Source organism: Marmota monax, unplaced genomic scaffold, assembly GCF_021218885.2.
Source record: "Marmota monax isolate L192 unplaced genomic scaffold, Marmota_monax_Labrador192_F-V1.1 WCK01_AAM20220418_F8-fsc00007, whole genome shotgun sequence".
NCBI classification, from domain to species: Eukaryota; Metazoa; Chordata; class Mammalia; order Rodentia; family Sciuridae; genus Marmota; species Marmota monax.
In genome coordinates this window covers 22,427,764-22,454,826 of record NW_026692781.1, presented here as the reverse complement: position 1 = coordinate 22,454,826, position 27,063 = coordinate 22,427,764, and the positions used below count along the sequence as shown (strand labels likewise).

The 27,063-nt window shown below is 34.2% G+C and overlaps 1 protein-coding gene across 1 annotated transcript; it reads right to left on the bottom strand.

The window, feature by feature from the left end:
- On the bottom strand, positions 1-26,456 carry Wdr75 (WD repeat domain 75). The gene is made up of 21 exons (XM_046447450.2): positions 26,098-26,456; positions 24,082-24,211; positions 21,818-21,883; positions 20,861-20,951; positions 18,008-18,132; positions 16,545-16,615; positions 15,223-15,342; positions 14,698-14,786; positions 12,307-12,465; positions 11,382-11,441; positions 11,176-11,291; positions 9,612-9,787; positions 8,361-8,518; positions 7,712-7,892; positions 6,813-6,907; positions 5,934-6,029; positions 5,133-5,302; positions 4,563-4,622; positions 1,650-1,796; positions 1,196-1,287; positions 1-776 (listed from the first exon to the last, which is right to left on the bottom strand). The coding sequence occupies exons 1-21, from the start codon at positions 26,181-26,183 to the stop codon at positions 572-574; spliced, it is 2,493 nt and encodes an 830-aa protein (XP_046303406.1). The 5' UTR covers positions 26,184-26,456; the 3' UTR covers positions 1-571.
- Positions 26,457-27,063: the final 607 nt, after the last annotated feature.

The following is a 27,063-nucleotide window of genomic DNA, read 5'->3' as shown; positions in this document are numbered from 1 at the left end:
TGGCTTATAAACAAATTTATTTCATAGTTCTGGGGGCTAGAAAGAATGATAAAAGGGCGTCAGATTTGCTGTCTGGTGAGGGCCTGCTTTCCTGTTGTTAGATGGTTTTCTTGTTGTATCCCCACATAGTACAAAGTGCAAGAGAGCATTCTAGATTATTTTATAAGAACCCTAACCCTATCCATGAAGCTCCTTCCTCATGAACTAATTAACCCCCAAAGGCCAACACCAGCAGAGTGTAGATTCCATTCTAACATGAATTTTGGAGGGTCACAAACATTTCGTCTATAGCATATGCCAAAAAGCCGTTTGCAGCAATTTTGTAAATATTCATTGAGATGTACTTTTATAATTTGAATACCTTACTGTTTTTATGTTTACTTTTTAAATATAAATGTTATGAATATGACGTGATGGAATATACCTAGCAATTTTAAAACATGATGCAAATTAAAGGTTCATATTATCAGTTTTTTAAAAAATGCAAAGCCTGTAAATATTTAATATTTTATTTTAAGAAGAGAGACAACATTAAAAAATACAAAACACTCCCCACCCCCCACCCCCAGGCCTAAAGAGCAGCTATCCAGCTGTAGTCCACTTTCCTTAATTTCCTCAGTTCTTTCTCTTCAGATTTTGACAACTGATGTATAATGTCTTCTTCCAAACCTGGGTCATTTGTAACCTGGGCCTTTTCTGTAAAATCATTTTCTTCATCTGAATCATCACTTTCTTTTTCTTCTTCCATATCTACATCATCAGGAATTTCTTCAGCACTTGTGTAGTAACAGAATAAGATGTAAACACCATTAAAAACTTCTAAGTAATAACACCTTGCTTATTTAAGACACCTACATAGAAATATAATCATACAGACACAGGGAATGAAAAATCATGCTACTGAGTGCACTTTAAAAATTATGGGTTATTGGAAAAAGAATAGGTGAACTTATAAAATGTATGATTTAAAATTACATATTGAATCCTTAGGTACTTAAATAGAACATCTTTTTTTGAATTATTTTCAATTTATTTTACTTGACTTAATAATCCTATGTTCTTATCTATATTTTTAAAGTTAAAATAAAAAGAAAATACAGTGGAAGAATATTATAATAAGGAATAATAATAAGGAATAATATTCTGTTTCCCAAAACAGAATAGAGAATAACAAACGTTTTAAGAATGACTTTACCTTTTGGTCTCTTTAGACAATAATAATGAATTTATAAACATGGAACACAGGAAAGAAGCAGATGGCAGTACATGAGCTGGAGTGTGAAGAAGCTGGAATAAAAAAACAGAAAAACAGGGTTTTATTTAAGAATATCATCCTTTGGCACAGTTTGCTCCTTTACAGTCCTTAGTACCCTTTGTTGTAAATGCCAAGAGTCAAAAACAAAATGTCTCTTCCCATAAAAAAGCCAAATCAAAGAAGAAAGCATTTTCACTTTCCAATATTTAAAGCAAACCTCATCTCCTTCACCCCAGGTGCAGGCCAAAATAATCCCAACTCCTAGGGTTACGTTATTTAGTGTATTAACTGTATAGCATAAAGGTGATTATTCAAAAGTGATTTGTAAATGCCAATTTAAGTTGCTTTAATACATTTTATCGATTTCACATGGTTTGCTCAACTAATTTCTTACCTCATTAACTGCAGGTATGTTCTCAGTTAAGGGAAGTTGTACCAATTCATTCTCCAGTGTTTCATTTAATTTTTCATCTTGTTGTTGCCTGTGCTTTCCCAATATGAAATAAAATGGGGTTGTAGGAAGACTTTCTTCTGTTAATAGCTGTAAGGATATAAGAAAAAGGGAAGTTACCTGCATAAAAAGGGGGAATTCCGTTGACTGTAGAATCACAAAGTGTCTGGGATGGAAGGAACTTTAGAAATTATTTAGTATGTCTCATAGGTAAAGCAACAGGCTTAGTACCCCACTAGGAAAAGCTAACAATGGATACATAGATGTATGAACCAAATAGGCATTTATCACTGTTTCTTTGCCTAATCCTACAAAAAGGACAATATAAAGGTTTCAAAGGGTAGAAACTCAAAGACAGAGAATGGGGGAAGAGTCTTGGATAGTAACATGTTGGAAGGATGAAGCGGGTTGAAGGACAATAAATTAATAGAGCTGAGAAAGCAGAATTTTAAGCTGGCTATGGGAAAAGTGAAGAAACATCCCAATTCACAGTACAGAGTCAAAGAATTGGTACAACAGAATCTATAAGTAGTAATGAAAGTAGGGCTAAATAAACAAGAGGGGTTGGTGAAAAGTTTATGCAGAAGTCCTTAGATTCCCATATCTCCTTCGAAGCCCCAGCAGAAGCCAAAAAAAAGTACATTCCTTGGAGAAGAGAATAAAAATTATGTCCTTAGACTTCGGGGGGGCGGGGGGCAGGCGCAGGTGGTATCCTTGTCATAGCTGGAGGCAGTTTTCCTCCATACAGGGGAGTTCTCAGAACACTAGCAAACAGGTTTAAATTCTTTAGACAAGATCATAAGAATTTTATTTGTATAATTTGACTAGTGTAAGAGAAGAAAACTAAAAAATAATGACTCAGATTTTCTCAACAAAATAGCTCAGCCAGATGACAGTTCCACATTGGCAGAGAATTTTCAAACAGATGCTTGTGCCCACATTTAAAAATAAGAGCAGACAGTAAAAAATGAACAGACTGAAGAAAACCTGTAAAATAAAAGATAGCTATCCAAATAATTGAATAAAAAATCTGATGAAACAGACCATGCAAGAAGGATAAAAAGATTTGATGATAAAAGATGAAGAAATTGCCCAGAAAATGGAAACAAAGCAGGCAAAAATAAAATAAAATAATAGCACTATTCTAGAAGACTCAGCACTAAATAATAGAAGTCCCATAAAAAGAACAGAAAAATGAGTGGTGGTAAGTGGGGAATAATTAATTCCTACTTAGGTTTATATTCAAAACCCTAAGCAGTTCTACATTTCATTCAGAGGTAAAGCAAAGTCTTTTCAATAAGATCTACAATGAATCGAAATGCATTCTGCTGTTATATATATCTAATTAGAACAAATTAAAAAAAAATCTACCTTGATTTTCCTATTTATTTTTTTTTAATATTTATTTTTTAGGTGTAGATGGACACAACACAATACCTTTATTTTTAATGTGGCGCTGAGGATCGAACCCGGGCCCCACCTGTGCTAGGCGAGCGCTCTACCGCTGAGCCACAATCCCAGCCCCATTGATTTCCCTATTTATTGCAAACTACCCCTCACTTACCCTCTTACATATTCTTCATTCTACTATAATTCTTATTATCTTCTAAAGTATTATATATTTTAGTTACTTAATGCTTGTTGTTTAGTTCTTTATGTTCCTGTAGACTACAGACAAGTCTCTAAACTTGGGGGTGTTTATGTTCACTAATGTACCCCAGGGGTCTAGAATAGTTTCTGGCATATGGGAGATGATCAACAAAGTTCTTAAATAAATTCAGTGAAATTTCTATGAAAACAAACAAGCCAAGGATAAAGGATCAAAGAATAATAATGGTATTAGACTTATAGTAACACCAGAAGCTATAAAATAATGAAATAATGCCTTCAAAGTGCTGAAAGAGATTTTTAACATCTCTCTACTCAACCAACCAATCAAATAGGAAATAATAAAGCAGAAAGAGAGTGACCAAAGAAAGAGGAAAACTGTGGGAGCTGATAAAGTAGAGCTAAAATGAATCCCTAGAATGATGCTCAATGTGTATACTAAGGTGACTACTGGGTAGCAGATCTATACAGCAATCAGTCCAGATTGAAGAAAGTCAGAAGAATTTTGAAGATACTTCTTTATGATTTCAAAGAACACCTAGTGGGTCTGAAAATATTAAAAGAAGACATAAATAACTTGGAGAGAGTCTGGGGTTGAATTACATAAAAATTAGGGGGCAGGTAGGGGAAATGTGTTTTGTGTATATTCAGGGAATGATGCAAAAAAGCTTAAGATTTCAGGTTCAGTAGCTTTAATAGATCAGAGTTTATAACACTAAATCTGCAAAATCCAGAATTAGCGACATAAACATGCTTTTTAGAGATATAAAGTTAAATGAAAATTTCATCTAAAAGAGTTGGAGGTGATTATCTTAGTGGAAAAAGGCAGTGGTATAGAGAAGTTTTTTTGTAAGAAGTTTGTAGTATTATAGTTGTCCCTCAGTATCCATGGGGAATTTGTTCCAGAACCCTCTGAATCCAAGAATGCTCAAGTCCCCCATATAATATGGCATAGTATTTAAATATAACCTATATACATTTTCCCATATATTTTGGCATTTTTTTCATGAATATTTTTGATGCAGAATTGGTGGAATCCATAGATTCCCATGGATATAGAGGGCCAATCATATTTGACTTTTTAAATCACAATCCTATCTTACTGACATTTTAAATCAAACCAACATCAATTCACAAATGTATGTTTTAAAGTTTCATTTAAAACATTTTTTCTCAGACTGAGTTCTAAAAGATAACTAGCTTTGTAGGCAGGCAATGCAGTCCGCACCTTGAATGGCTAAAACATACCTGTTTGCTTGTTGGTGTGAGTTTTTCTTCTGGAGACTTTGTACTGAATGTCAATAAGCTCTGCAAAGAGAGATCAATGAATGATACAAAATTAATCTGTAGAGTGCAAATCTAAATAAGGTGATACTAAGTGTTAAAAAATGAAGCTAGTCTTTCAAGATTATATATCTACCCACAGAGAAGATTTAAATTTATTTAATAACCTTGTGAAAGTTATAAGATTGTGTTCTTGTAGGAGAGATTTAAGAACTGGCAACAAATAAAAATGAACCATGCTAATAAAAACAATTTAAAGTATTTTTGTTGTCTTCTGCTGGTTTTCTTTTGTGTGTGTGTGTGTGTGTCACAGAGTTAATGGAGAAAATATTTAAGGAGCCTCAAAGTTCAGGGGTATGTGGGTAAAGTGGTACTAAACATTAACAGGTTATTTCTTTTGGGGAAATAATCCTTTAATGAAACGATTCCATCTAGAAATAAACTCACATCAACAGTCACGGGCTGACAATTACTCTCTAAAATGATAGGTACAAAGTGGTCACCTTTTTTGGGGTGGGGAGGGTGGTCATTTACCTGTGACTTTGTTAGAAAGTAAAACTGGGATCTGTTCAGCCACTGGTGAGCTTCTGAGCTGAACAACTCAGGGACATCTCTTGGAACAAACACTCCCCACTGGACTTCCTCTCTGGAGATATTTTTTTGAATATACAATGGCCTTGGCTCATTAGGTTTAAATACAAACACTAGAGGAAAAATAAAAAAAAAATAGACAATGACATTTTGCCTGCAAAAGATAGCTCTAACTTCAGACCCCACTAATTCTGGGACTCACCCCACTGAGTAAATGGTCCAGCTCATGATTGTCTTAGATTTTGATTCAATAAATATCTACTAAATGCCTACTATGTACCAAGAAGGTTGGTAATGAGGACTATGAACCAGAAAAAGAGAAAAAAGGTACCCCTGTTCCAGAAAACTGGGACTACTGCAGAGGATAGATACAAAAATTTTATTGAACTATTTTGTCTGAAGTACAAAAAAGGCATATGTAGAAATGGTTTCAAAAACATAGAGGACAGTTAAAACTTGTTAGGGGAGTTGGAAATGCACCAAAGGAGTGAGGCCTCTGTTGGATTTTTGAAAACTGAGTGCAAATTGGCTGTGGAAAAACAAGGGATATAATGGAGCTCTCCTACAACTAAGTCTGAATTTATATTTGGTGTTGGAAGAAAGGAGGGGTTGGGTCTCAGGCAAAATGGCTTCAAATGAATGTCTGATTTGAAGGCAAGTTTATTTCAAATTATATTCAAGACACTAAAAAGAAAATTTAGGTACTGCATTTCCTGTAATTATCAAAGCATAGTTTGTACTTACAGTCTGAACCCTCTGAAGATTGAGAGACTGCAGCAAAATTCTCTGAATAAGGATCAGGTTCCATAACTCTAATATTTAACTTTGCACTCCATTCCACTGAGGGGGGAAAAAAGTGATTCACTTCTAAGAACAGATTTACCAAATTTATTTGAAGCACGTATTCTTAATCTCTATCAGGACAATCAATTCTACTAAGGAGAAGTATTTTATGCTTCTGTCAATGGAGACACATTGAAATTATCTGGGAAGGGGTGCACTGAAGTGAGGAACAGGAAGCAGAAAAATGAAATAGAACTTCAGCATTTCTTCCATATACTATGTGTTATAAAATAAAGTTATTCTTTCATTGATTCTTATGTCTAGTGCTTTTGCTGCTGCTAAATGTGGGTAAAATGTTACCCAGAGTTACCACAGAGACTATCACACACATTGATTACGAAGCAACTACCATATCTTCCATATTCTCAAACAAGTAAATACCAGTAAATTCACATTTCATAGTTGTTAGGATTTTGCCAGACTACATTAAAATTTTATCCTGTCAGGGATACTACAAATTAATATGCATTCAAATTAGTAGAAATATTCCTGAAAACATTAAGGGGATAAAGAATGTAGAAGACAACAAAAGTCTCATACCTTGAAGACAGTAGAAAAAAGTGAAGATAATGGAAGCTAATTTACTGATAATTAGGTGGTTTGTAAGTAATCTATTACAAGCCTACCACTCCAAATTTGGTACTATATGTCATGCAAAAAATTCTATAATGTCTAGGTAGAAATAGAAAGATATGATTCCTCATTTTTAAAATGTCAAAGTTTAACCACAACTTTCTCTACATGATTTTCCAAGTCACTTTAGAGTAAAAAATATCTTACATGTACAACTGAGCAGATTCCAACAGTAAAGAATGCCATCTTCAGTCCCACCAAGAAGATATTTTGAACATGTCAATTTTCCAAAGCAAAGGTGTCTAAGTTAAAACCATAAGGAAGTTAACATTTAGTTACAAAAGACTGTAGGATTTCAAGCACTGTATTAGTTTAATGCAATGTAGATGTTTAAGAAGATGCTTATACTATAGTAATACTGAAGAAAAAGAGGCTAGGGAGTATAAAAGGTTTGCTTTAGGATAAGAGGTTTGATGATCAATTCTCTAAAATGCGCATAGCACAACAACCAACCCAACAAAGAAAATATATATAAAATACACAAAGTCACTTAACAGAAACTCTATTTTATGCTCTTTACCAAGAGGGAAACTTGTAATTTGAATTCTGAAGAAAAGTTTTACAAAGTAAATTCAGAATCAGACATGTTGGGAATTAGAAACAATTTTATTAGCTATTTGCAATTCTGCCCTCAGGTTGAAGGAGGACAGAATTGAATGACACTGTTATTTTCTTCTATTCTTTTCAGAAAACAATGAGTACACAACATTTTTATGGGAATACACAGAAGTGAGCATGGTTTAAATCCACTGAGGCTTTAAATGTAGCTTCTATTATTACACAGCACATCGATGGAAATGTTTGGTACAAAGAAAACAATCTGCATGCCAGGAATTAAATATTAATCCTGATTTCAGAATTATTGGCATTTAGCTCATACTCATAGTCAGAATTTTTAACTTTCCAACATTTTAGTTAGCTGTTTGCCCCTCTAAACTACAGGCCACCTATACAGAAAGTCTAAAGTTTAAAGTTACTAAGGTTTAAAGATTTGCTTAAATAAATTTTTTAAAAAAGTACTTCATACTTCCCAATGATTTACCTACCTTATCTTCCCAGCTCGTTGGCAAAACGTACATTTAAGTTCCCATGTTTCTGAGTCCCATATGGTAACTATTTCCTCAAAACTAACTGCTAGTAAAGAGCCATCTTCGGAAAAACAGCAGTTGGTTGCTTGATACTTGTGATAGCTACCAACAAAGTCACAGGTCCAGCCAACAGCTTTCTCTTTGGAAAATAGAAACCATAATGTTCAACAATGGCATCAATGCTATATAGGGACATTAAAGGACATTAAGGATTAAGAAACAAAGACAAATGAAAACAAACAAGTCTGTTCTTCACAACTTCTTTCAGTTATAATTGCTGCAAAATATTGATTAATTTGAAATCTATGCCCCGTTCTAGAGACTTTGAACTCCCTCTAGTGGAGCAGAGAAAGGACTAATAGCAAAAGCCCTTTGTACTATAACTCTCACAACTAAACAGCACACTATTAATTAAAAACAACACTTAAAAAGTATAGATTTTTAGAAAAACTTATGTAAAAATCTCTTTAAATCTACTAAAAATTAAGCAATCTTACATAATTTTTATTTGAAAAAATAGAAAAACATTCTTCTGAAATGGATATGAGGCAAAAGTACCAATTCTTAAAATTGTATACTCTTTGAATATACTCTTTAGTTGACTTACTGTATATATCAGAATCATCTGTTAATATCCACACTTTGAAGTAACCATCTTTGCTAGCTGTAACCAAGGTGGGGATTTCAGATTTTTCTGCATTACAGAAGCAGAGAGCTGTGATGTGGTCATCATGTGGCATGCTAATCTTTGTGTTAAGAACAAATCTGAAGGAAAAAAACCCACAAATTTATTCTCTCATCAGAACAATATGATATACTGTCATGAGTCTGAGAATGCCTTACATATTGTACATTTTACAATAGCATCTTTAAAAATGTAATTGGTAGATTACCACGTTGAATTAGAATTGAGTGCTCTTATTCAGGATATAGAGATCAAACAAACACCAGTGTCCTTGTGTGACTTTTGATTGTAAAATAAGGGGTTCCTCAATCATAGTCCAAAGTCTACTGCACGAACTGTAGAAAAACTGCATAAAAACTAGATGTCTATTTACTTTTTAAAAAAAGGTTAAAAAAATGTGTGAAAGACCCCACTTGTAACAAGAAAACATTCAAACTGCCTTTGTCATTATTTACTATTTTTAGTCACCCAAACTACCTCTTGAAGTTTCCTCCAGCTTAAGAGGGCAATAACTTAAATGAAATATATGATAGGATTGTGTGTTCTAAAAAACATCAAGGAGACATACTGTCATGACTTTTAAAAAAAGCACAGTTACAAGAGGAATGACTAGAAACAATCACTTAGTTTTGGACCTATTTCTTCACCTGCAAATGTGGACAACAGGCCCATCTATAATGTTCTTTTAAAAATTAACAAGACAACAGGTATAAAAACAATAAATCCAATTTTTGGCAAACAGCAAGGAGCTGCTAATTGGTTGTTAAAGCCAGTGGGCTTCTTATCTAACCACAGCACACATGATACCCTACAGCTCCACGTACACTCTCTTTTCCCATGGAAGGTGGCATGATTTTAAGGAAGAGCAAGCGAACTTTTGGATTTTAATTCTGGATTTGTCTAGAACTTGGTATTATGTCCTCAGGGCTGTCATTTTTTTTCATGTTTCTTTATTTATGCAATGAGATGACATTATGACTAGGCAGACATCAATGCTTTCTCAGAACAGAAAGTTTAATTAAGGGATTATTAGAAGAATAACATCTCCCTGGAATCTCTAAATGTAAATCTTATCAAAATGAAACATCTTGAGGTCTGATAATTACAACCACAAAGTAAGAACTCAAAAATTTTATATTCTGAATGAACAGGTAGCTCTATAGGTAATATTACCCTTGTGTTTTTTTATTATACATCCACAGTTTCATTTGCAATTCAAGCTCAGTTTCCTTTTCTTGCCGTTGTTCCACTGTTGCAAGCCAGTTACCATAGCAGCCAAATGCAGCCTTTGTTAGTTCAATTTGGATCAGACCATCATCATTGATATATTCTTGCTGTATAATATCTAACTGAAGGGTTAAAAAGAATCCAAAATGTTTATTAATACATAAATGTTAAAGAATGCAAGGCATAATTAACTACATCTAAGATAAATTCCACAATCTAACGTTAATAGATTTTTAGATAATGGAAATAATGAACCAAATGTTACCATGGACAGTAAAATTGCCATTAAAAAGGGGAACATACTGTACAGTACCAATTTGGTAGTGATTTTCTTCAATGACCTTAATAAATTGGTGATGACTAAAACCCATTATATGATTCAACAGAACTTTTAACCTATAGTAGTGCTTTTGTCTAAGAACACATAGCTTTACATAAAATTCTAGGCTAAATTTTATATCATTAGAAATATAAGAACAGAAATAACATAATCTTTACGAAAGATAAATAATAACAGCTTAAGTAGGCCAGCATTTATTTACAATTTAAAAAAAATCCTATTTCCTTGCCTATATACTAAGTAAATAAAGTGGCTACTATAGGTTGAATATTCTTTATCTAAATTGCTTGGGACCAGTAGTGTTTTGAACCTCAGATTTATTTTGGACTTTGGAATCTCTGAATATGCATAATGATATATCTTGGGGATGGGACCCAAGTCTAAACATGAAATTTATTTATATTTCATATATATCTTACTATATACACATTCTGAAGGTACTTTTATACAATATTTTTAGTCACATGCATTGTGATGCAACCTATCACAGAGGTCAGGTATGGAATTTTCCAATTGTGGTGTCATGTCAGCATTCAAAAAGCTTCAGATTTTGGAGCAGGGTGGATTTCAGCTTAAGAAGGTTCAACCTGTATTAAGTGTACTAAGTGTCCACTATTTCCAGGCATTGTATTAGATGTGAGGTTATTAACAGGCTTCCTTTTTTGAGGGGTTTAAAGGACCTGATGAGAAAGAAACAAAGTGACAGAAATCTATAAGTAGCATTGTAGAGGACAATGAAATGATGGGATTATGTTGATTGGGATTATAAAGTGTTCCTCTTTAGTCTACACTGAAAATTATCTTCAATATGTGAATGACATTGTTTCTCCATAAAGCAGATACAGATTTGTACTGTCAATCCACATGTTCTCATTTCCTTATCTTTGTGACTCAAAGGCACAGGTGTGTGGGTCAGCTAACTGCAGTGCATTCTGAAACAACATAAAATAGAAAAAGAGAGCATGTGTAAGAGTGCCAACTGGCTTCCATGTAACCTGCAAATGTGGCCTTATTAAACCCTGTTTTAAACAACTGAACTAAGTAACCACAGACAATACTATGGTTAAGTAAACGTAGGCACAGGAGCATGAAGCTACAAATAAATGACTTGATCCTGGTGGTAAAGAACTTTCATTAGTTTTACTACCAGTTAATAGATCAAAATCTTACATTGTATAATTGCTTATCACTCTGGAGAGAATAAAACTGCAGGTGACCAGGTTTTCCATTCAAAACTAAAGCTTTAGTTCTTGGGTCAATCATCAAACCAGTAAAGATACTCCTATCTGTAAAAGAAGTGACAAACAATAGTTGAAGTCAGAGAAACATGCATTCTTAAATATATGCAATTCCAAATCCATGGGATGCTGCAGTACCTTTTACCAGGCCTTGAATTACTGCAGATGCATCAAGGTTTCGGTGAATGACTATTATCTCTGTAGATAAAAGAAAAAAATCATTTAAACATAAATAGGTTGGGAACATTGAGGTAAGAAGTCATGTGAATTTATAACATTTTGTAATATGCCAGAATACAAAATAGCTCAATGAGTTCAATTAACTCAACGTTAGTAGAAAATCAGAAAAATATTTTGTAATTTAGCTAAAGAATCTGGGGTGGGGAAGGGGGCTTTTGTTGGAGTATAAGTTTTACAAACTGCACCTATCAACATATAAAGTATTAATTCAGAAACTATACTTATCAAGAGTATATATAAAACATAGTTAGGGTATATTTGAAGTAAATCATTCCACTAATGGATTGCTCAGAATTACATAATATTTCAAAGGGAAAGGAAGCAATGGGCTATCAATCTTACAAAGAGGCCCTGATCTAGGCTGAGTAGTAACAAGATGAACAAAGATTTGGAAGAATACTGAGAATTGTCTCTTTCTACTAAAATCCACAGGACAACAATACTAACTAATGGCTGTACAAAAGAGAACTGCACAATATTCTTTTGAAAATGTCATTGTATTTATGAAAGCACCAATGCCCATTTGCAACCCTTCCTTTACTTCCCCATATCATTCAACTTTAAGATTTTGAAAACATAAGTGGCATAGCAATAACCAAATATGCTTAATCCTCCATTTCATAAAAATGATTCTGAACATGTTAGCTTTTGGTGGCACCTGGGGATAGGGAGGGGTGGGGAAAAGAGGAATGAAAGAAAAAAACGCTCATTAACTATCACATTACTCTAATTAATTTAAGGTCTCTATTTTCCCTTCCTACAGAAGCTAGCTGATTTATGGCATTATAGAAATTGTATTTCCTCACAATAAATTTAAGCTTACTGTTATCAGAGTGAGAAGTACAGAACAAATCTCCTGCAGGTGAGACAGAGATGTGTTCTATAGTAGATCCTAGACGAGGGAGAAACTCTTTGTTCTTCTCTGCCGCATCGCGCCATTCAACAAGCACACATTCACGCCCACCGCTCAGCAGGCTGGTGCCTTTGCATTCATCCAAAGAAATTAAAACAACAGTATTTTTGGGGAAAAACAGAAAAATATAATTAATATTTTAGTTTTCCTATCTAGTAGAGAAATAAAACTCTTTAGAAATACAAGTATCATCATTTTCTAATGATTTATTTAATTTTTATCATTATTTTTAAAGTCTCATTTTAAATTGATTCAATACTTGTACAAATCATGGACTACAATGCGATCAATATGTGTGTACATAGTATAATAATGATCAAATCAGCATATCGACTCAAATCTTCAATCTTTTCTTTTAGTGAAACATTAAAAATCTTTGAAACACACAGTATGTTATTACTATCTGTATGTACCCTATTGTGCAAAGGAGGAAATAATCACAGCATAGAAACTTCCCTCAAAGAAACTATCTGCAAACTCAACATGGGGGTTGGTTAATATCTAGAATATATAAGAAATTCAAACAATTCAACAGCAAACAAATAATATGATTGAAAATGGGCAAAAGACCTGAATAAACATTTCTGAAAAAAATATATAAATGGCCAACAGGTATGTGAAAAAACACTCAACATCACTATTCATCAGGAAAATGCAAATCAAAACCACAATGAGATAGTACTTCACTATAGTTAGAATGGCTATTATCAAAAAGACAAAAGAAAACAAATGCTGGTGAGGTTGTAGAGAAAAGGGAACTTTTATACACCATTGATTGGTGGGAATATAAACTTTTAAATATAGACATTATGGAAAAAGAGTATGGAGTTCCTCAAAAAATAAAAAAATAGAATTGTCATATGACTCACCAATACTACCTCTGGGTACATACCCTAATGAAATATAATCAGTATTGAAAAGGCTATAATTGACTGGGTTTGATAACAAATAAAAAATTTAGGTTCAATGAGGAATTTGAATAAGCTGTGTTCATGCTAAAAATGCCACTAAAAGGACTGTCTTTTCATTACTTAAATGTTAATGACTTCCAAGAGAAATTATCATGGTAGGATATCAGTTACATGAAGTTACTAATATATGCATATAATTGGTTCTTACCCTGAATTCAGGCAGAGGCTACAAGAAAGAAAAAAACTGAAGAGGAAGGGCAAAAGAAATAAACCTGAGTTAGGAGGGAATAAAGACAATGCTTGGGACATGTGCATATATGCACACTTGTGCATCATATACTCATTAGTACTTTGTGGAGGTGTGTGGAAAGGAGTACATTTTATCTGTAGGGTTAATTCTTCTTCATTCTCTTCTAATCTCAATTTTCCTCAGTACTCCTGCTGTGCTACTGTGTTAGGTGGGATGTGGCCTACACACACTTTGGTCATTGTTTCCCAAATCCAAAGTTTTAAGGAGGCTTAAATTGCCTCTGATTTTCAGTGAGTAAAAACCAAGTAAACCTCTAAGGATCCTGAGCACAAGGTACCATCTAATACTTGTCCTGTCAGTCTCTAGGGAGACCCACAGAAAGAAAAATAACATTCGTGCCTTCTTGTTTTTCAAGTACACTATACTTTCTAGCATCCTGTCATACATAGTAAACTGACATAACGTTCACCACACAGGTATGAGAGTGTTAAAGCAACCAAATGCAAAATGTACTTTTTCATATTTCTGTTGAAGACAGAATTTCAAGGAGGTATTTTCACTCACTATAGTCATACCCTCATACTACTTAATGGAACAAAGATCTGAATTAATTTAAAATAGTAAAGTCTGAATGATGCAATATGTCAGTTAAAAACATGAGTTTTTCAATCAGACCCAGGTCAAATCCTACTTCCCATGTGACCTTGGGAAGTTACCAACTCCAAACCCCATTTCCTTCATCTATAAAAGGAGAATTAATGATATATATTTTATAGGATCAAAAACTAAATTACATAATGGATACAAACGCTAGCATCATTTTTTTTGTGCCTGATAAACTGTAGCTAAGTTATGGATAGCAAGCACTTAGCTATGTAGACATACAATAAAGAAAAAAAAAAGTAACATAACTTAAAAAATAGATTCTTTATGTCAATAATAGACTATACCACAAAGGTATACTTTGGAACTCTGAAGGGCTTTGAAACAAAGCCCCAAACAAAGGGATCATAGACAATTGTTTATAATTCATTTGGCCTGTGCAATTTTAAAACTCTTTGGACTATAAAGGCAGTAAAGTAAAACACTACACAAACACATACTTTAAAGGCTCATTTTAATTATTAAATTGGCACTTACCTGTCACTGAAAAAGCCAAATCCATAACCATATCATGGTGCCAATGTAAGCAAGTGTACGTGTATTTCTTGTCATCATCAAAATTTCTCCTATTGGAGAAACCAAGATTCTTAATTTAATCAAAGTTATAAATAATGGCATGCCAAATGTAATCAATCATAATATCAAGCTTTCCAGTCTAAATGTGTAAAAAGTTCATTTTTATTTCAAACTAGAGTCATTTCTACAAGCAATGTTATCTATGGGTACCCTACTAGATATTAGGTATTGTCACTCTTTCTTTTAGGTAAAAGCTGACACAAAAGTTCTCTTCAATAAGATGATTGTAGGCAACAGAATTTTTCATTATCTTCACAAGCCCAAAGTTAGAAATCATAAAGTAATTAGGTATCAGCAAGCCTCCCTATAACACGCAGTAGTTTTTCAGTATGGTCCTTTTTTCTGGACCCTGTGACAGCCCTGTTCTGCAGGATTAATATAAAACAGTATAAAAGTGACCATCATGCTTTTTATGTGTTCACTGACCAAAGGCGAATTTTGCCATCCATGTGACCAGATGCGATGCAGTCCTCCTTTGGGTGGCAGGCTACACATGTAAAGTTGTTCTTAGAATGTTTTTTATTTCTTGATGATGACAGAGTAAACCTAGTGGGGGGGAAAAAATCTTCCCATCATTATTAAAGTCTCTGGAAAGTAGTGATGTAGATAAGTAAAAGTCAGTTCTAACCTAAATTGTGAAGTTCTAAGAATTCAATCAATGTGGGATTTTTAAAACAAAATTTTTTATTTACTTGTTCTAATCATTATACGTAACAGAATGTTCTTCAATTCATTGTATACAATACAGCCCATTTTTCACTTCCATGGTTGTACATGAAGTAGGGTCACACCATTCGTGTGATCATACATGTACCTAGGGTAATGATGTCCGTCTCATTCTAAATGTGAGATATAAAGAACTTTTGATCAAGAATAAAGCATTGTTTTGTAAATACCTATTAACACATGATATAAACTCCATGTTGACTACTATCCTATCAATAACTTGCCTATGGAAGCTACTGACATTTAAGTAAGAAAAGCCAATCAGTGTCTTTTTTGGCCAAGGCACAGCTTATTCAAATTTCTCAAGGAACCTAAGTTTTAGTGCACAGTATGGTCTGAGACAATTGGCCAATGTGTCAATTCAAAAGAATAAATCTACTTGTCATACGTAGGCCATTTCCCTCTCTTAAGCCAGATATTTGCCTATCTTCTGGCTCTGAGGAGATCAGGATCCTTATTATTTTGCAATGAATTAACAAATGTTAATCTTAGCAGAGTAAATGGGAAGATAGGACAGAGCTAAAGAGAGACTGACCACTCACTGCTTAGCACCAGTCTCCCTAAACATATTATCTTACTCATTTATCCCTACGACTCCATTAGGTATACAATATCTCTTTTAAATACTTATTGATCTAATGTACATAGGAGTTTAAATGGACTAAATTTGACACATTTATAAACCTAGGTATCTTAAAAATTATATTCATACCTACAGCCATAAAACAGCAATGAGAATCACCTGGTGGAGTTATTTCAATCTACATCCAATTTTGAAAGCAAATAATCAGACCAGAATTTAGCTGTAGTGCATTGGGAATTTGGGCTGGCAAAAGCTCCCTAGGTTTTTATAATTAACATACCCCAACACTACCCATGATGAGTTAAAAAACTCCTATACCTTGTGGTCTCACAGTCTTGAAATGTAGAACTAGAAGCCGCTTTGGCTCACAGCTAATAAAACTCATATCATAACAAACTTTTCATTAAATAAGACAATACTAACAAAAAGAAATTCTTACCTTGATGTTGTTTTCTTTTTGAAAAAATAAACAGATAAATAAAAGTCTCGTACTGCAGCGACATATTCTCCCTGTAGATTCAAAGATAACATTCAGAAAATAGTCAACTTTCTTTTAAGAGTATATTAACATAAAATGATACATTATACTTTCGCTATAGAAAAGAAAATTTTAGTTTTGAAACAAGAAGAACTTAAGTATACAATCCTAAAAGTAGAATCTCTAATTTAAAAGCATAATGCTTTAAGGTCCCCCCCCCCCCCATTAAGGCATAATGCACCACGTATAGCAATATGCAATGTTTAACATATAGGTATATCCATATAACCATCATCATAATCAAGATCTTTAGCATTTCCGTCACCTCAGGAATGTTCCCTCCATCTTCTTCAGTCATTCCTAATGTCCCCACCCCACCAGCAACAACTAATTTCTATCACCATTGCATATTTCTGTTTTCGTTTGAACTCTTTTGCTGGACCTATCTTATCTTTTTCAGGTTCATCCACATACTATGTATCACTATTTTATTTTTATTGGTAAATAACATTCCATTAATCATAATTTGTTTGCTAGTTGATGAATATTTGGATTATTTACATTTTGGAGCTATTATGAATAATAATAATAATAATTTCTCTACACATCATTTTATGGTCATGTTTTCATTTTTTTACCTAAGAGGGGAATGACTGGATAGAGGTAGTTAGTTTTGCTCCATCTTTCTAACATTAGCAGTTCTAGTGGATATAAAGTGGTATGTTGCTATGGTTTTAATTTAACAAAATGACTAATAATACTGAAGAATGATGACTTAATACTATAAAAAACAATTTTCTCTATTCTGGAAAATTTATCCAGAAGAATAACAAAATAATGCTACAAAACTTAAGGCTAAAGAAACATGCCACTATAGTGATGTCTATGGTTTCTTGATGATATTTGATATCAAAATAATGAAGTAATTACTAACAGGGCTTTGCTAATTAAATGAACTAACTACATACCTTAAATATTATCACTAGGGAGATTATAGATTTTCTTTCCTCACTATATTTTTCTGTAGTACCCAAGTTTTCTATAGTGGGAACATTAACTATAAATAGAGAGGTCATATTTTTTTAAAGGCACACAATTTAAAATAAAATAATTTGAGCGGCTTACTGAAGAGTAATACTCTATCCTATAGTGGGACAGGGAAAAAATACAGGACAAACAGCAAACATTGTTATTTTTGGGGAAAACAAGAGACTTTAGAAAGGCCATAGGAGAGAATACACAAAATGAGGAATGTCCTAAAAAACTATACCAAAAATACACATTAAAGCAATGAAACAGATTTCTAAGTTAATACCAAAATAAAAGCATTTGAGGCAATATAATAGCATCATAATATAAAATATAAAGACTGCAGGAAAAAGAAATTTTATGTATAAATCAAAAAACCAGCAAAACCAACTTACCTCATTTCCAAAGGCAATGCACTTCGGTGACTGGTTTATGTAATCCAAAACAAAAGATAGCTCCTTGGCTTCTATTTCCTGGCTTGATGATTTTGGCAGTTTCACTGAAACCAGCTGAAATACATCTAGCCAAAGGAAGCTATATTATTATAAAGCACCTCCAAAGAGAGTGAACATGATCATTCATTCATATGAAACTATAACTCAGCACTCTAGAATGTAAAGATTATAATCATGAGCTATCTTGAACAAAATGTACCTTGAAGTTGGACTTTTTGTTTAAACATACAAGTTTTAAAATCAAGTCTAATTCCACAAGTTATATACATATATGGCCCATACATGTAGAAATTGAAAGCAATTATGTCTTATAATGGTGCATTCTACATTTCAAAGTACTGAGCTGAGGTTTAAAATGGAGATGAAATATGAATACTGTACTGATGAAGTGAGCAGCCAAAGGCAATGAGCCATCTGTGAGAACTTTCAGAAATGCTCTGGGTTTATCACAACACTCATAGGATAAATCTCCTTTCCTGTAATATTGACATACTCTTCAGGGGTCTTCAAGGCAGTATATAATCTATTCTCCCTTGGTTCATCCCAATTTAGCCTTTCTGCTATTCTGCAAACACATTATTAATGCTCTAGAATATGATTCTCCAAAATAGCTACACACCGCTTACTCTTCTTCCTCTGGGGACCTTCCCTGAACACTTATTTAAATGTGTTTTCCTCCAACGTTGACTTTTCCCCATACATGCTTATTTTTCTCTGGAACATCTAATTGTACCATATAATTGATATAGCCAGCTTACTGCTGGAACTCACTGTCTGCTTTGTTCAGTGCAAGCAGAATGGTAGATGCTCAATTAGCTGCTGAAAGACTATATTATATCCAAGTCAAGAAATTAAACCATAAAAAATAAAATACAAATAAAAGATTAATTTGTTTTTAAACCAGAGACAGATACTGCCATATAACTTTTTTCTATCAGAGACTCTGGTTTAGGGCTATGGAACTCAGATGACATTTATGTATCTACGTTTATTTGATAGATTTATGTAATATATATCCAGATTTTCACATTACCCGTAATGTGCAAATACTGAAGAGTAACACTCTATCCTATTATAAATGGAATTCAGATTAGATTACGGGATTTGACATTGCCACAAACTCCCAAAGGCTAATGACCAAGATCAGTAGCTTTTTATTTGTCTTGTACATGAGGTCCAACTGAGGAATTTTTAAGCAAATAATTAGGTCCCATTGCAGAGAATCTTAATATTTAGTTCCTTGGGAGCTTTTGATGTGCAGTCAAAGTTAAGAATCATTGGTCTTACAGGTATAACTTGGATAACAAGTTTACTATAGCTATTGGCAACTACTTTTCAATAGAGGAATATCCAGGTGAGTATAGAAGGTGATTATGAAATCTTGGTGATGAGTAGAATAACATCTACTCAAAGATACTAAAAGTGCAGATTCCTAGACTATACCCCAGATCTAGTGCATCAACTACCAGTGAGAAAGATCAGGAATCTGAATGTGGACTGATGTTACAAATCCATATACATATATCACAAAAGTGGAATCTTTGAAACAGTCATCTGGGAAGATGACATAATCTTTTAAGAATGTTGCTATTTTCAGAACATTTTTTGAATGTCCACTAGAAGTAGTTTATCAGTCCCATGAAAACATTAAACTTACTGCTTCTTATTCTTTCATGCCACATTCTTTTTTTTTTTTTTTTTTTCTTTTGGGTACCAGGGATTGAACTCAGGGGCACTCAACCACTAAGCCAATCCCCAGCCCTATTTTGTATTTTATTTAGAAACAGGGACTCGCTGAATTGCTAAGTGCCTTGCTTTTGCTAAGGTGCCTGGCTTTGAACTTACGATCCTCCTGCATCAGCCCCTCAAGCCTCTGGGATTATAGTCATGCATCACTACGCCCAGCTTTGTGCCACATTCTCGATAAACTCATTATCAGATTTGGCACTAAGGAATTTTTAACTAGAAAAATAGATTCAGCTTTTGTAGTTTTGACTATTTGGGTTTCTTAAAAGCCTGTGATATATGAGAATTTATGAATGTTTCAGAAAAAACAAAAACAAAAAAACCCAAACAAAAGCATGGCAGAAAGGATTCACTTAGCTAATAAATCTTGAACAAGTCTAGCCTAATAGTCATCTTAAAAGCTGCTTTGTACCTCTGAATATGACTTTTTTTGGAGGCCACCACAGGACGTATTCTTGAATTCTGAGATAAGAAACTTTCCTTGGATGTATCATTCATGTCAATGTTCTATTGATTCAAATTCTATGATGAAGGACAATTATTTGCAACCACTGACAATATTTCAGGAATTCCTAAAATACTTGATATATGGAAGTTTCAATGGAATAATGCTCCATTGATAGTAAAAAACACAATAATAATTCACGTCACACTGGCTCTTATTATCAGCCTATTTTTTATACTATTTCCTACAATGATTCAAGACCAACAAGTAGGCACTCATAACAGATAAAAGAATAGTGATGGTTAAGCATGATGGGTTTAAGTTCTAAGAAGACAAAGTCTAGCCTGCCTTTCAAAATAGTTTAAAAAATTGAATTTTTGAAGTATATTATTACAACCAGGTATAAAATAATCATTTCCTCATTGAATATTTCAGGACTGGTAGCCTCCTCAAATGAATGCAATGACGACAAAAGTAATTTAAATTTCATCTCCAAAAGATGGTCAGCTTCAGATTAAAACCAAAATGTTAAATTTTGAAGAACTATAACATGTAAAGAGCCACTCAATGTCCTATTTTTAAAAAAGTTCATTACACTATACCTGGTTTTTCTTTATTTGTTATAACAAAGACAGAATCTTCAGCATGGGCAAGAGTAAAGAGGGCATGAAGTTTGTGTCCAACAATGAAAGTCTGAAAGATAAAAAGCATCGAATTGTTTACTGTCTATTTCCTCCAGCAGAATTTCAAGTTCCACAGAGCAGGGATTTTTACCTATTTTGCTTGCTGCTTTATTCTTCCTAACACAAGAATACCTGATCTATAGAGAATAATCAACACATATTTGTTGAATAATTTTTTAAGTTTTGTACATACAAATCTACTTGAGTCTTAAGTGGTCATATAGTATTCTATTATGTGCTTTAAATAACGTCAAGATTATATTTAATTTTTTCCACCATAAACAATATTATAAGTATTGTGTATAAAAAACATTACTTTAATGATAAATTCGTATTGGGAGGTTGCTGAAAAAAATGTATTTTCAGGTTTACTCTCATTGATCATGCTAAAAAAAAAATAACCGTTTCTCTACATTTCACCTATCAATAGAATTTTTTCCATGTATAATTTGTCTAAAGTGATAGGAAAAAATACTATATGTTTGTTTTAATTTACAGTTCCAATTATTAATGAGGTTAAGCATCTCTTTATGTTTATTAACTATTTGTAATTCTTTTGTGATTTTATATATTGGTCTCCTATGCCCATTTTTTTTTTCTATTGGGTTATTAGTTTTTCCTTATTGGCCTGGGAACATTTGTGTATATGTGTGTGATTTTTTTGAGAAATGCTTTCTCCCAGTGTTTTTGTCTTTTTATCTTAGAAATTTATAAGATTTTTATATAGTCAAGATTATATATTTTAAATGGTATGTAAATTTCAAGACTTGTTCAGAAAGTTTCTCTAAAGATTAGACCTTCTAGAAAAAAACAATATGTCTGTTTATATTGTCATACCTTTTTTACATAAGGAAAACTGAAGCTCAATCTACTTACCTTTATCAAAATGCCATCTAGATAGTCCCACAGTTTAATTGTACCATCAAAGGAACAAGAATATAGCTAAAAGATAAAAACAGTACAAAACAGATTAAAATGGAATCCCATTAAGATATCAAATTAATAATTAAAAGCTGATACAGAAAGCATTTTCTGTTCATTAATTCACTGTTAACCTTAAAGATGGCAAAGTTTATACAGGTTGAATATCCCTAATCTAAAACCTGAAATCCAAAACTTGTGAGCACTAACATGATGCTTAAAAAGTTTCAGACTGGAGCATTTTGGATTTTGGGTATTGGGAGTTTTACAACCAGTGAAATTTATGCAAATATTCCCAAATCCAAAAAATTCCAAATTCTAAAATACTTCTGGTCCCAAGCATTTCAGGTAAAGGATTCTCAACTTATATTGCTTCTGCAAAATAGACAATCTTGTCACAAACCTCGGGAGAAAGCAAATCTATCATTTTCAAGTTTTAACTAAAACTGAGGGGAAAAAACCTGTTATAAAGAGGGACATGGTAAGATACTGAATTATGAAAAGTACAAGAGTTTTTTTTCTATTTTTTCCCAGAGCTCAGTCCCTTTTTATCAGCTGCACTGCTTTCAGCTTACATGAGCATTCAAGGAGTGCTTCTCAAATGAGTGGATAATGTCCTGTTTAAAAAAAGATAACATTTCCATTAAGGACCAATATTCTCATTATTTAATGAGAATTAAACTGAAATTATTATGCACTTGAATGCTGTAGCATTGTTAACATGTTATGAAATGTATGGGCACTCAATTTCTGTACTTACCTTGTGGTAAAACTCATAACCAATGATTTAGGACCATACTTCAGTGGCACCAGAAGGTCTCAGTAATACATGGGTTTATTTTTATCTTAGTGAACTCAGTTTTACTAAGGTTATGTCAGATTTTTTTTTATTGCTATGCAAATATACCTGGTTTATAAATAATCTTAAATTTTCTTATGAAAAGTGGCAATTTTAGGATTTCTGCAAATAGGGACATAAATTCAGAGAATAGAAAAAAATGCTAGGGTAAGACAATATTATCTATTTAAGTAAAATAATCATATTAAGTAGAAAATGTATATCACAGTTATTATCTATCAGAATCATAAATATAGATTAGTGAAATAAACAAGTCAAACATACATTGTCAAAATAAATACGGTGACTCCTAAGCTTATACAATCTCTGTCCTTTAACTTCAACCAACCCTACTGATAAAACTGCCCTCCTCTAATTTTATTAACCCTCAGCCACCTGAAACAGAACTTTTATCTAATGTGTATGTGTTTTTTGTTTGCCTATAAAGCTTAGTAATGCATACTTCACACATTTCAATTTTAACCAGAGAATATCTTTTGCCATTAAAAACTTCAAGTGAGGGCTGGGGTTGTGGCTCAGTGGTAGAGTGCTCACCTAGCATGTGCAAGGCGCTGAGTTCGATCCTCAGCACCACATAAAAATGAATAAAATAAAGGCATGTGTCCAACAACATCAACAATATTAAAACAAAAACAAAAACACTTCAAGTGACACACATGGAAATAAATTTTTGTCAAACCTTCAGAGAACAGTATAAAAAGTGTATCTGGACCCTGCAAAAAAGTTGTACTTAACTTTCATTTTTAAAAGTAGCTCATTTAGTTTTGGAAAGAAAAGACCAGTGTTACCTTACATCCTACTTCTTTTGTGATAATGAAGTGAATGGCAATGCAAATTCATTTTAAAATCAAGCAATAACTTCCAACTTGGCTGTGATTAATCCAGAAAAAAAGGTATGTGACTAATCCAGAAAAACGGTACCTGTTAATAACTATAGCAAGAGTAAAATATTGTTGAGATAAATTATCAGTAGCTTTGCTAAAATTTAAAAACAGAAAATACCTTTGGATATTCACATTGCTAATGTTATAAGAGGACCCATGAAGGTCCACAATCAAGAAATCCATTTACCTGTGTATAAATTCTAGAATTTTAGAAACATATACAGCTAAGAACATTCATCTCAAGTTAACATCTATTTAAGCATCCTGTGGATCAAATAGTTCACAGAATGTACTATGGGTAATGTAGTTTTAGCTGAGATCTTACTTTCATAACTAAGAAAAACAGAAGGATACCCTAAAACAGAAAAATCAACAGATATTTCCTTGTTCATAACCTGGAAAGTTTCCCAGTCAAATTTAACTCAAAAATTTCTGTCAACAGACCAATGTTAAGATATTCAATTACAAAATGGCACCTGCAGAGGATTGTTGGGGTTAAGCTGGATTCCAGTCACTAGATTTCTGTGCCCGTGGAGTATGTGCACACACTCTTCTGTAGCAGTGCTATAGACTTTAACAAAATCCCCAGAGACACAGAAGATATACCTGGAAAAAAAAAAAAGAAAAATAAGTTATACTATCTCCTCTATAGGAAGTACAGTCTTCTATGGTCCATTACAAAAATAATAACATGCAATAGAGGTTTTTTTCAAAGTTGTTTAAGAATTGTGTATTCAAACTTGTATGCTACTTAAGTCTATGGGGACATCTAAGATTGAGTCATTCATTAATGAAGCTAATGTCACTTTCTCTCTTTTTTTTTTTTTTTGCCTGTTCACAGATGGAGGCTATATACAAGCATTCTGCAAAAAAAAAACTTAACTAAGTTGCCTGTTCATGAAATGAATTCAGACACTGTTATTCAGTGTATATCAGCTATCACTCTTTATGATTCTGCTAACAGCAGTGTGTTCCTATGTTCTTAAATTCTTCAAATGCTGAGTCAAAACTCTCCTGTAATTGGTGAGGTCCAGGCCTTTCTTGTATAGCAAAGTCATTTTATGTCAGTTTTTCTTTTTGGATTTGTGGCTTTCATAGCAGAGGCAATTAAATTACTGAAAGGATAAGCTGGGGTAAGTTTTGACTATTTTTATAATAGATATTACCATAGAATAAAGCACAGAAATATTTATTGAATAAAACGAATAAGATGTAGAAGGAAGAAACTGGATATATGCATATGGTTCTGAGGAGGCAGAACCTGTGACAACTTCTTGAAGCTTCAATTTCTTCCTCTGACTGGTAAGAGAAATGTCAACAAAGCCCCTGGTTCTTGTAAAGACAAAGGGTTTGATATGTGTGTCTAAGCTACTTTTTTGGTGCATGCATTCAACAACTATTTGCCTTATACCTAAAAGGAGAATATTGCAGGGGTAGGGGGAATACAGACTTGTATTCACAAGATACTATCTCAAGGCTCCAAGGCAGAAAAGATTTTTACTAAGTATCCACCTCCATCCTTACCTGATTTGAAAACCTATTCTTAATACAATATGTCACTTACAGATGACATAATGTAGCAACAATGACAACTGACACGCACTGAGCCATTAAATGCCAGGTAATTTTGTAGAGGTTTCAAATGTATCAAAGCAAAATTCTTTTCAAGAATCCCATCAGAGGCAGATTACTAAAAATTACCCCCAGTTTACAGATGAGAAAAGAGAAGCAGAGTAAGAAACTTGAAAAAGTCTCACAATATAAGAATTGAGTATCAAACCTAGAGTTTGGTTTCCAGTTACAATGAACTTCCAAGGGAATCAGTGTTTTTTACTCCTAAAAAGACTGGCACATATCTTTTGTAGGGGTGTGTTGTGTGGGGGGCGAGGAGAAAGCAGAATCTTTTTAAAAATGTAGTTTTTAGTTGTGTATGGACACAATACCTTTTTTTTTTTTTTTTTTTTTAATTTTTATGTGGTGCCAGGGATCGAACCCAGTGGCTAATGCATGCTCTAGACAAGCAAGCACTCCACCACTGAGCCACAACCCCGGCCCCAAGAAAGCAGAATCTTTAAAGGCTTAGCAATTCCCAAACACTATTCCGTACCAAAGAGTGAGGATACTCTTTGGGTTACTGCAAGGGCTGTTGTATACACTGCAATATCTAGACCATTTTCCAGCCGCCCCATCTACCAGCTGATACTAGACACGTGGACCCGCCTCTGGGCCCATCAATCCAACTGCAAGTAAAGGGTCCAGGGAGGGGAAGCGCACCCCCGCCTGCAGCGCCACAAGGCACTCACAGAATCTCAAGGTCCCTCTCCTTACAGGCGCTGGCAACCTCTCGTGTGCTCTAGGGTCGCTGGCAAACGCGCCCCTGCGCAGAGCCCAGGTCCGCCAGCTGGGGAGTGCGGCCGCGCCTGACAGTTCTTTCTCCAAACCCCAGAGGGCTCACGGCCCTCAGTCCTGCCAACGACGCGCAGTCCCCATACTTAGAATCCGCAGAGAACACCGCTCTTCTAAAGTTCAGCTCACTACCGCCACAGTGAACCACGCGGATGCTCTCCTCCTCCACCATCTTCGCGCAGCCGCAGGAACTGCGGACAGCTAGCCCCACCCCGAACTTCCTTCACAGAGCTGGACCCGGCGGGTGTTTCCCAGCCCACAGCACACACTCCCGGGCTTCTCTAGGCCCAAGACTCTGTGGTAGCATCCAGCGTCTGTGCAGCCATCTTTTGTTTGGGCAACGTCAAACAGAGACACTTGCTCAAAAAAGTAAAAGCAAAACACGGAGACAGTGACTTTACGTGAGCCATCGCTACACAGTTACTTAGTACATAGCGACTTCTCTCCAGCTTTACCAATCCGACTCTCATAAATTCTCTCAGAAGCGGAAGGTGGCCCACTACATATCACGTGAGCTTCACTCCTCCCACAGAACTCCTTTCCGGTAACTGTGGTTCCGGCGCTGCTAGATGACGCAAGAACCCCGCGCCACCAGGTTCTTTGGTCGCTCAGCGGGGTTCTTGGGTGGAGATGTTTCTCTCTACTTCCTTAGATTTTTGCTCCTGTTAGTAATCTTTACTTTGTCCCGTTTCTGTGAATATCCGGTAACTTTCCGGCAGAATCTCCACAGCTCACAGGGCCTTGCTTTTTTCTTCGGAAATTTGGTTCCTAGCCCCGAATTACAGTGTATTCTAGCCATGTTCAAAGTAGCTTCTCTGGTCTGTAGGTCATTGCTCCCCAACCCTGGCAATTCCTGGCCCTTGCTCTTTGATTTGCTAGGCTTGTTCTGTGAGTTGCCCTGGTTTTAACTTCCTCCATTAGTGGACCATTCATGTGACTTAGGAAGCCCTAACTCTGAGAATACCAGATCTCTTTGTGAGGTTTTGTGTGTTGTTTTCGTGGTCCCTGTATATTAGGGATTGCCTATCTTTATTTAGTCGTTCATCTTAATA

What these genes read in the sequence shown, in the direction of transcription:
- Wdr75 (XM_046447450.2), bottom strand. Translation starts at nt 26,183, where the DNA reads ATGGTGGAGGAGGAGAGCATCCGCGTGGTTCACTGTGGCGGTAGTGAG. An exon ending in GCATTGCCTTTGGAAATGAG is followed by an intron (nt 16,616 to 18,007) that starts GTAAGTTGGTTT and finishes TTGAATCTACAG; the next exon opens with GGAGAATATGTCGCTGCAGT. An exon ending in TTTGGCTTTTTCAGTGACAG is followed by an intron (nt 12,466 to 14,697) that starts GTAAGTGCCAAT and finishes ATGAATGCAAAG; the next exon opens with GCACCAGCCTGCTGAGCGGT.